This window comes from Bipolaris zeicola, assembly GCF_000523435.1.
Source record: "Bipolaris zeicola 26-R-13 unplaced genomic scaffold scaffold_273, whole genome shotgun sequence".
NCBI lineage: Eukaryota > Fungi > Ascomycota > Dothideomycetes > Pleosporales > Pleosporaceae > Bipolaris > Bipolaris zeicola.
In genome coordinates, this window is record NW_006912322.1 from 18,322 (window position 1) to 29,128 (window position 10,807).

A 10,807-nucleotide genomic window follows, 5' to 3' on the forward strand; every position below is an offset into this window, starting at 1 on the left:
TCTCTCTGGAAAGTCGACATGCCAAGCAACTGGCGAAGACAGAGTTCCACACTCCTAAAGTACCATTGTAAGCGCTAGATGCAAGATAAGGAATGATCGCGACCAAACCCATTTTAAATGCGCTTCACCGACTAGCCCTCCACAACCAAGATGTCCCTACTTCACTGCACGCAGAAGCTGTTCACAAATCGATGCCCTCTTCTTCCTAGTATTTTGATGCTGGAATGCTCTCAAATCATCTCGTCTCAGCTGCCCCCAAACATGCGGGGACACTCGCACAGCCCCACGCCACAAAGGCGACCGAATCCTCCACCGCGGTCAGACTCAAACGGATAAAGTGGTTCCCGACCGCCTTGCCTGCGCGCGCCCCCTTCTGATTGCGGCTGAGTCAAGGTGTATGCGCATAATTGGGTGGCTTGTAGCCATCAGCTGAACCGCAAGCTGCAATGATTATCGTACGTCAGCACAAAATGATGTACAATGTGTACGTATGTAGTCGCGACTTTGTATACATACACCGCGTTTGCGCGAACAAACAAATCCACGATATTCGTTGTGGTTAAAATACCCCAAAAGCACCAACCACCTCCCATAGTACTCTTCCCAAGTAACAAGGGTTTTTTGTTTCAACAACCAAGTATCACGAACACAAATCTTGGCGCATTTCGAAAAGCAGCGGCGTAATTTAACACAGAAAAGACTCCAAGCGAAGTTCGGCGATTGAACGAGGAAGGAGGGAAGGAAAAAACGTGATATTAAACCACGGTTTGCCTGAATCGAGGCTGTGCTAGGCCTCCCATGTACCTTTTTGTCACATAGCACAAGTAAGGTGAACCAACCAAGCCACACAGACACACGGGAGGTAGTATAGAAAACAAATCCGTTTCCCGCCCCAGGCTGCGTTTTCTCATTCTACAATCCCCCCCTACAGGCGATATCCCAAAATCACCCCTCAAGTCGCACACCCGCTTGAAAGAAACAGCGACAACAACAAAACAAAGAAAGAGATAGACAGTAGTGGTGAAACCCAGAAATCATGGATCACGCCGCCAGCATAGTAGCCTCCTACCCGGATGCCTTCCCACCACTCGACTCATGCCCACCCATAACATCACAACACAACCACTCTGCGCTACCAATCTGCGACATATCCTCCCCCATAACCACCACCACCACAACAACACCAAGCACCCCAGACTCCCTCTTCAAAATCCACTACGACACCCCTCTCTACACCGAAATCAACATCCCGCTCCCACGCCTCCCTCCACCCCGAAACCCCGCACGCAACACCAACCTCACCAGCGCCACCTCATCCTCACCAACCTCACCCACAGCCCAAGCCGCCCCACGCGGCCGCTCAAAAACACTCTCCTCACTATCCCGCTTCCGCACCCGCCGCTCCTCCTCCACCTCCTCCACCCCATCTTCACCCGCCTACGCATTGAAGACGGCAAGGCAAAGCACCGACGCTCCGCGAACCCCCCGTAAAGAAACGGTGAAATCGCGTGAAGTCAATGCGTTGATGGATCTCAGGCATCAGGGTAGGAAGGGCAGGAGTGGCACGATTGATGCCTTGGCGGTTGTACCGGCTGTGTTGGTGTTGAGTGCCGAGTTGTTTACGCCGGGGGAGAAGGGGGGACGGAGGAAGGATTCGGGGGTTGGGAGGTGGGAGGATGGGATTAGGTGATTGATTGATTGATTGATTGATTGATTGATTGATTGATTGATTGATTGATTTGTTCATGGCTGCTTAAATGGTATTTTTCTTTTCTTTGGGATGCATGAAAATGCGGCGTTTGGAGTTTTTTTTTTTGGGGGGGGGGGGGGGGCGTTGTTTGGAATGGGTGATATGCCGGTTGTATGGCGGCGGCGAGTGCTGGGCACATGTGTATACCCTGGAGAAACAGAAGGAATTGAGTGAGAGGAAGAGGAAAAAGTCGCGGTGAGGAGAGGTGTTCAAGGGAGTGATGAGAAGAAGTGTTGATATGCTGGGTTCAGCAGAGGATGAAGGAACGAACTTAGCGATACGAAGCACCTAGTAGTGGAGAATTCCTTAGGACTGCAGTTGCAGAAGATGTATACCCAAATCAATCTACTCATGATACACGCACAATCAGTTCTCAAAATAACTTTTTCCTTTCCGCTTCATCATATCATTAACATCCATCGTACTGACAATACCACTCGAGTGATTCGGACAGGGGTGAAGCCTCACCACACAGCACGTGGTCATGCAACAGCACAACACACCACCCGTCGACCCAGTGGAACCAAAAAAAAATAGCCATGACTATTTCAAAGTTTTTTTGTAAGAGGAACTGCCCTTTGAAAAACGCCAATCCATGCACATATGCTCATAATGCACATTTAGGTATTTGATATACCGCTCCTCAGCAGTCTTAGAAAAACACACAAAGTACAGAAGATTCAAAAATACACCCCCATGTCCAATCTGAATGTCTTCGAAAGGAGGGTCCAAGAGTGTGCAACCTTAACAAAACGAAAAAGAGAGAGCAAAAAAGGTCTCTAACCAAATCTGCCTCTACCGCTCCCAAGGTCCATAGGGAGCTGACACCAAGCGTGGCATGGCGGGATTGATCCAGTAATGGAAGCTGAACGAGCAGAGGTACTAACTGTAATCGAATAGCACGCTGATGCTCTCACCGTGGTGGACACGGCGAATAGCCTAGTTTTCCTATTAGTATGCTCCAATAGCAACCAAAGTTTTGTACATACCTCAGCAAACACATTGCCCACTTCCAGAACCTCCAACTTGGGGCACCTCGACTTGTGCTCGTCCTGAGGTACCGTGTTGGTTACGATAACCTTGTCCAGTGCACTGGCGTTGATGCGATCAATGGCATCTCCGCTCAGAATGCCGTGCGTGATGAGTGCAATTACCTGTGTAGCGCCCTCCTTCTTCAGGAGCTTCGCTGCACGAGTAATGGTGTTGGACGTATCCGCCAAGTCATCGACAAGAATCGTCGTGCGAGCTGATACGTCTCCTACCAACATCATGGTCGCATTTTGCCGGTCGCTAATCTGGGTAGGACGGCGCTCTTTGTGGATAAGTGCAAAGGGCATGCCAAGTGCATCCGCGATGGCAGTGGCTCGCTTGGCACCACCTGCGTCAGGGGAGACTACAACGGCCTGCTGGTAGTTGGGGATATTGAACTGGATGTATTTGCGCAGGAGGTGACGCCCGTACAGGTTGTCGACGGGGATATCAAAAAAACCTTGGTATTGCGGGTCTGGAGATTTGTTAGAGACAGTTGCTTGTGTCTACAATGATATCACATACCGTGGAGATCCATGGTAATAACATGGTCGGCTCCAGCACATGTCAGAAGATCCGCGATCAAAGTACCGGCCTGAGCGACCCATTGGCGGTATCCGACTTGGGGCTCGAAAGCTGGAGGTTTTGTAATGGTGGTTTGGCGTGTCAGAGCACCGGGCGTTTGAGTGCCATTGGTGCCGTTGACGCCGTTGGTGCCATGATCAGTGCCAAAGTACGCAGCCTTATCTCCCTTGGTCGAGTCAAGCGTGTCGGTGCGCTTAATGCCATTCGTCTTGACGGGGCTTGAAGGGTTCGAGGTAATGCCATTGCGCTCGTCGAGCTTTATCTTGCTAAGCTGGTGGTGCAGCGATGCCGAGCCATTTGCGAGACCTGCACTCTCAGGCTGGCCTGGGTGGGGCGTCTGGGGGCGAGATTCAAGCGAGTATGTACCGGTCCTTGAGCGCCCAGGGACTTTTGACAGCGGTGCGCCCGTCTTGTTGTAGGGAATGTCCGACTGTCGCGAGTATGGGAAGAGAGGAAGGACAGCGGTGATGCGCTTCGCAGAGGCAGTTCGGCAGGCCGAGATGGTGATAAGCAGTCTATAGTACGTCAGGCACTTGACTCAACTATACCATGAGGACAGGCCTACTCCATCAAATGGTCGTTGACTGTGCGCGACACCAGATGTTAGCGTGGTTCGTGAAGCATGCTGCCGTGCGACTGGCGTTGGGATGATTGCGCGACTCGAGGAAAAAAAATGCGACGACGCGTGTGTGGAGAGGGCAGGGAAATTCCATACCTTTACCACCACCAGACTGAATGATGAAGACATCCTTGCCGCGGACACTTTCTTGGATCTCCACTCTGGTCTCGCCGCCCTTGAACTTGTCAAGAAGGACCTTGGCTTTGGGTATGCCGAGGTGGTTGCAGATAGTCCTAGAGCGCCGTCAGCGGCCCCGCGCGCCGCATGCCGTCGTGTGCTGCTACTTACTCTGTGAGCTGGGGGTGAGAGGTTCCGCCGAGAACGACAATGTTCCTCATCTTGAAGGCTGGTGGACGAGGTAGGGGGTGAACAGTCTTTCGCGACGGGCAGTGACAAGGAGGGAATGATGAGGCAGCGAAGCTTTCGCGTAGAAAATCGTCTTATCGATAAAGGGAAGAGAGCCGAGCTAATCTTGCGACATGGATGGCGCCGGACAGGCTACTGGGCAAGTGTACCTTAAGACGTGGGCAGGATACATGGTATACGCTGGGACATGGATTGTGGTTTTGTCGTCACTCAGCCGGCGGCGTGCCCGGCTGTTGCACCTTTTTTTTCCTTGCCGAGCCGTGCTGAAAACCTTCTAGAGCAGAAATTTACTGCATGATGCACATGTGCTGCTGCACTCTGCACACGCAAGCCGGGGAAAATATGCTGGCGACCACATTCGCCGTCGTGTGCAGCTACACGAGTTTGCATGCGGCAAGTCAGTGTGGGCGGTCAGTAATTGCGCCATTCTGTGTGGCTGCCCTCGTGGGCCAAAGGCACCGGCCCACTAGCGCTGACCGTCATCGGCCGGTCACGGTCACGTGCACACGTCGTCATTTGCGCCCTGCCTACCAATCAAACTATCCTGACCACTGCACTCTCGCCCTTCTCAAATGCCCCCGTCTGCACTCGGAAAAAGCCAACCCGACGATACTGTCCCTCTGTCGTCGCCAGTAGCATCATTCCTTCCACGTCCTCCCGCCCCGGCACATTCTCCACCAACCTTCCCCCAAGGCAGACCACTTCAACGCCCCCATGCATATCCGGATCAACGGCATCCAACATGCCCTCACCACATTTGGCGCTCGCACTCGTGTTCACTAGTCCGCTCCTATCACCGTCGGCTAATCCTGCAAGGTAACCATCTGACTCGAGGAGCCTGTGCTGTTCGTCATTGGTATGGGGGTGCCAAGAGAGTGTACAGATACGACCTCTCGCGACCAAAATACCCGATATGACGGCTCCATACTCGAAGCCAGGAACAGCAAGCTCAACCTCACAGGAAACCACTTCAAACCCAAAGCCGTTCTTGTACCCAATCCCTCCGTTATTGCCTTCATCTTCCCAAACTTGTACAAAGTCCTCCACAGCGCCGCTGACAGATGCCCAACTCCATGAAGGAGCAACGTAACCTGGTGCTCGAGGCCTCCGGTTATGGCCGTCGCCACCCACCGTCTCGTTGCGCGGACAACTCCATTGTAGGTCTATAGCGAGGTCGCGCTCCCACATGCCAGCAAGATAACGACTGTTGTACGTTTGGCCAAGTTCCTCGGCAATGGCCGATACTGCAACGAGCTTGTCTCCCTGGTACGAGAGCGAACGCCGGCTATACTCTCCTCGTATTGCAAGCCATACCTGCCTCGTGTTTTCTGCCGTAGTAGCAAGAGAGAACAGCTTGCCGCTCCATGGTAAACTTGGTAACTGCGGATCTTTACCAGACGTCATGCCGTCCGCAGAACCTGGGCTAGAACGGTCAATTGTTGAGACACCACGGTATGAGAAGAGAATTGCACGGGTTGACAAGATGAGTTCTTGGAACGTCCAAGCTCGGCTGTTGATGGGGTCTTTCCATCGCTTGTAGTCTGCTGGGTAACTAAGGACGATTTCTGAGCATGTCGTCTGGGCCATGTTCGCCGAAAATGGTATCGTGACCGGTTCAATGAAGTAGTCATACTTTTCTTCGACGTGATGTAGGAAGCCTTCAGTAGCAAATTTGGCGACCGAAGCTACTATAGTCACTGTGGCATACTTGTAGATTGATCGCATCTTCGGCAATTCCTGTGCCTTGTCCTCGTCTGAATCCTGCATGATGCATCTAATCTCTCTGTCAGCAATCCAAAGAGTAGCTGCAAATGTTCTCTTACAGTGCATCTACCCAGATATATTTGATTCCTATGCGGCGTGTGACCGTGACGGCGTCTTCTATCGTCTTGGGGAGCTGCTCGGTTCCAAACCCTGTCGTGAGCATCTCTTCAGTGGTACTAAGCAAGATGAAAGCTTGATTCGTACCCCAGACATAGCTAAGTGCGGCAAATTTCGGTTCGTGACCCTCGATGGCGGATGTCTTGACTATGCGTAGACCGCCTTCGTCACACAGTTGTATCAGGCGTGACGGCAGATAATTCAGTGTTGCCGTTGCAGACTGAGCGATGGGTTGAAGGCTATGCATCCATTCTTCAAGCATCCTCATATTAGTCTCTGCTCCAAGCATACCATCTGCTATCCAAGGTGGGAATATGGATGATGTATTCGACCTGTTGTCTCTTGCCTTGGTAAGCTTTTTACTATCAGGATCCTGGATGGCATACCTTTGGTATTCACGTGATATCGCAGCTCTAGAGATTTTTTTCCTTGTAACTTTTGCAGACTATTGGGATGTTCCACCTTATCAACAGCTTCGATGTATGCATTCACAAATGTAAAAAGTCCTGCATGTCCCCTTTCAAAGGAGACCTCAAATTGGAAATGGCATGCCTCGATCAGTATCTCACGCTCTTCCCATGCATCCCAGCCGCCTGTGATGTCATTATCAAACTCTTCTTCATTGAAAGCAGAAGCATCTGCCCACTCGTGCTCAAGGTCGTCTGGCTCTTTGTTCGCATTCTCACTACAGCTTTCTACGTCGTCGGATGCATTGGTTCCAGAACTACTGTCACTCTCTTGCAGGCGCTGGTAGAGTTCATCGAGGAAAACCTTGCCGTGTATCCCGTCGGCAAGTGTCTTGCAAAACTCGCATCCTCCCAAGACGGATTTCCGCAGCTCTTCTGATGTGATCTGGTAATGCACTGAGATCCTTTCTTGCTCTGTAGGTGCATTATTGATAGCTCTGAATGACTCCGGTGTCCACATTCTTGAACGGCAGATGCTACAGGACTGATTATGCGAAAGAGTGCTTGTGTCTGCTTCAGCTACAACGTACTTGCGCGGTGGTTGCCTCGTGCCCATATAATGAAGCATTGTGCAGCCGATCCTTATCCAGAACCTAGAATGTGGGGACGGGTGGGTAACAAGATTCAATGAAGGAAAAGAGGGGCACTGGCAGGCTGCCGTTGTGACGAGCTGCATGTGCTTTGCGTATGCAACAGAGGGTGGTGAGGCTAAGCTGCTTTAGACTAGCGTTGATTGTGGTGTGTCTTTCCACGTGGGAGGTTAGTAAAGACAGCCGCTCACTGATTTGGAATTATAGCAGAAGATTGTTATACAAATACAAGATCTCGCAACATATCTTACTACTTTATAATACATACCCGTCATTCGCGCCACTCTGGGTCCACCACTTTAATATCGACTTTGTTAAATTTACACATCCTATCTTCGAGAGTAGCCTATACCGAGTGGTGCTGAGACGTGAATAGACACATCAGGTTGTTCTGCAAGACTTTCGGAAGTCGATATTGCTTCTTAGTTTGTGTGCAATACATTATTTACTAATACTACTCTACTACTACATTTATTCTTATTGTTTTTTTTCATAACGTCATCACCTACGCGCGCTCATTCCTCGAGCCATCCTCAATCAAGCCTTGAGTCCAATCTCAGCAGCAGTGAGAATGAATTCCATGAAGCCAGCATTGGTGTCAATGATGTTCTGGATAAACTCTTCAGCGGTAGGGTAGAAGTTGGTGGGGTAACCAAACTCCATGGTGTAACCATAAACCTTGGTGACGCTCTTGTCTCCGTGCCAGCGGCTGAAAGACCAGTCGTCAGAAGCACCGGAGGTAGGGTACAGGCCAACAGCTTGCTGGGGAATATATTCACGACCACCAACAGCGGCCATGGCATCAGTGGTGCGGTTTGCGGCCAGACGGATGTTGTCCCAATCTTCTTGGTCAATGTACTCCAGGTATGTAGTGTCTTCAACGACGCCGCGCTTGCCATCATAAGCAGTGTTGAAGAGGTTCTGCTCGGGGTCGTGGGATTGGTCAATGTCGTCGCCCCAAGAGTACAGAAGTGTTCCTGCAGCAGAGTGCACATCGATGTACCAGTGAATGTTGGGAAACTCGTCATAGACCCAAGCCATATCCTTGGTTTCAGGCTCGGAAAATGGCCCTGTGCCATAGAAAGCTTGGGAAGCTGGATCGGCGGAGGCTGGGGAGACGGTTGGGTCAAACTTCTCAGTGAAGTTCCAGAGGAAGTCGAAGTTCCTGTTAAGATCTACACCAACGCTGAGAGGCTCGTTGGGTCGGGAAGACGCTGGGTTGCGGTTCTTGCGCCACAAGTTGCTGTTGGCCTGGTCGTGACGAACGCCGTCGGGGTTCAGCATGGGAATGAAGACAACACCAGCACCGAGAGCCTTCTTCACTTGGCTGTTGGTGTACGTCTTGTTGCCGTAAGTGAGTCCGATGCGGTGCTTGTTCGCGTACAGCAGATCGGAGACGAAGTAAATCAGGTTGTCTGGTCCACCACGTTCTCGTGCGTGGATACCGCTGGTGAAGTAGATGTACTGCTTGTCCTTCCTCATTTTCTCGGCCTTGTTCGCGACACCACCAATAATCGTGTTGCCCTCGTATGTCTTGTGTGGTGTTGTGAAGAGGGTCATGCCGTATTCCTTCTCCAGGCCCTTCATAGCAGTGTAGACTTCATCTGCGTTGAGGATACCTGCTTTTTGAAGAGCAGCATACTCGCTAGGCTTCCTCGTACCGAGACCGCGGGGCGCAATCTTTCCTCCCTTGAATCGGTCGCCGCTACCGATAGGCGCGGTTGCTGTCTGGCGCTTGTTCAAGTTGTCCAAGAGTTCGACACGGACGAGGTCAGGATCCAGGCTGCGCTTGAAGTGGTCCAAGTGGTCTTCTGAAATCACAGCATGGAGTTTGTGCTCGTTACCGGCAGCCAGAACTTGAGGGCGGCAACCATAGTCGATTTCGCTGTTGGCGGAGATGAAGTCGTACAGCTGATTCTTCTCCTTTGCGTAGAAGGCGACGCTCAGCACATCAGAAGCAATTGCAGCACCTGGAAGCAGGCTGAGAAGTGTAGAGACCTTCATGATGAACTGCAAGAAGAAAGTTGTAATAAGCTATGGGTGCAGGGCGTGGAGAAGTAGAATGTTGCCACAGCATGGCCTTATGTATTCCACGTAACGACACAGCACCTGCCGTGGCACAATGTGGATACAAGGACATCTTTGCCAGCTTCCTCATTTGGTAATTTAGGATGCTATCACCCAAGCTCCCAAGACTGCAAGCGTGCTTGGCTCGCGTGCATGCCCAGCAGTTCTAAGCAGGTCCAACTTGTTATCTCGGTGCCACGGCCAAACAAATTGGTAGCCTAACGCAAAGGAGCGTGCGGGCTGTAAGTAACAGTACGCATAATAAACGGAATCCCGAGGATCCAGACTCCCGGTTCGCGGGATGATTATGTCGCCAAGCCGACTGACATTTCGTTTGCAAGGCACCCACGATTGTGGCTTTTTAACCCGTCAAGATGTTATCACGGGAATACAAGTGGGAATCGCACAGCCCCGGAGGGGCGACACTTTGTAATATCTCCATCATCTCTGGCTAACGATGTATTGAGGAAGAAGAAATATGAATACACATAGGACTGGCAACGTTCCACGGTTCATCCTAAGTTACCTTGTCATTCAGGCGCGTCGTGCACGTACCACATACTACGTCAACCGACTCCAACCACCCTATACACGAATCAGTGCCGACTTTTTTGTCAAAGTACTTCGCTGGACAAACCTCTGAAAGGGCAATACTTACCAACTCAGCGCCGTAATCATCACAGTACGAGCCGTTTGAAAGCGACAGTATCCAGGATAGTAACAAAGGAACCAATGCGCCTCTAAAAGTCGACAGGAGCATATAACCATGGTCACCCGAATAATCTCATCGAATACGAGCCAGCCTAGTCACTAGTTACATACATTACTTTGACGATACTATGTTCCGCAGTGTTAGTAGCCTAGTTACATACCACGTTACAGTAGAAGGTGAACCGCATTGCGGATTCTACGAATGACGGGTCGTGGCCGCATGGTCTATGTAGCTTGATTATATCTCATGATGATTGGACCTTAAGGTAAAGACGAAACTTAATCCTTGTACGTACTTAAAATGGCCATTGTTCGGTCCGTCGAAGTTACGGAAGATAAACGCATGAGGTCCGGTTGCGGTGCAACTGGTCAGTCCAGCGACGCCAAAAACGTTACGCTTACTTAGTGCCGTTGCGAGAGGCTCCAGTTCATGTTTCGTAGGAGCTGGAGAACATTGATAACGTTTGCTAGCATGGAACACCTTTCAGTAACCCAGGAAGGACTATCACTTGGAGAAATACTTCAATAGTGTGAATGGAGTCTTCACAGAAACGGGTATGTAGTCACAATCAGGTGTTGAAGCAAAGAAAAGAAATGATGAGTATACCATCATCCACACACCAACTTTTAAGCAGAAATTTTTCATCGAAACTCGTCAATTTTCTATCGGATATAGGGGTAACACGTCGCGAGAAATCGATTTACGCCAACTCTAACGTGTGCAGCCCTCTCGTTGAGGTGC

General features: G+C 50.8%; 4 protein-coding genes across 4 annotated transcripts; 1 reads left to right on the top strand and 3 right to left on the bottom strand.

Moving 5' to 3' along the window:
* Window positions 1-1,036: 1,036 nt before the first annotated feature.
* Window positions 1,037-1,690, top strand: COCCADRAFT_9152 (uncharacterized protein; the record flags this gene model as incomplete). Its single annotated transcript, XM_007719020.1, has 1 exon — window positions 1,037-1,690. One exon carries the CDS (start codon window positions 1,037-1,039, stop codon window positions 1,688-1,690), a length of 654 nt encoding a protein of 217 aa, XP_007717210.1.
* A 942-nt stretch (window positions 1,691-2,632) lies between these two features.
* On the bottom strand, window positions 2,633-4,321 carry COCCADRAFT_109033 (uncharacterized protein; the record flags this gene model as incomplete). The annotated part of the gene is made up of 6 exons (XM_007719021.1): window positions 2,633-2,689; window positions 2,740-3,254; window positions 3,305-3,879; window positions 3,930-3,948; window positions 4,080-4,216; window positions 4,272-4,321. 6 exons carry the CDS (start codon window positions 4,319-4,321, stop codon window positions 2,633-2,635), a joined length of 1,353 nt encoding a protein of 450 aa, XP_007717211.1.
* Window positions 4,322-4,883: 562 nt separating this feature from the next.
* COCCADRAFT_109034 (uncharacterized protein) lies at window positions 4,884-6,519 on the bottom strand (the record flags this gene model as incomplete). The annotated part of the gene is made up of 2 exons (XM_007719022.1): window positions 4,884-6,123; window positions 6,173-6,519. The coding sequence occupies 2 exons, from the start codon at window positions 6,517-6,519 to the stop codon at window positions 4,884-4,886; spliced, it is 1,587 nt and encodes a 528-aa protein (XP_007717212.1).
* A 1,305-nt stretch (window positions 6,520-7,824) lies between these two features.
* On the bottom strand, window positions 7,825-9,291 carry COCCADRAFT_109020 (uncharacterized protein; the record flags this gene model as incomplete). The annotated part of the gene is made up of 1 exon (XM_007719023.1): window positions 7,825-9,291. The coding sequence occupies one exon, from the start codon at window positions 9,289-9,291 to the stop codon at window positions 7,825-7,827; it is 1,467 nt and encodes a 488-aa protein (XP_007717213.1).
* Window positions 9,292-10,807: the final 1,516 nt, after the last annotated feature.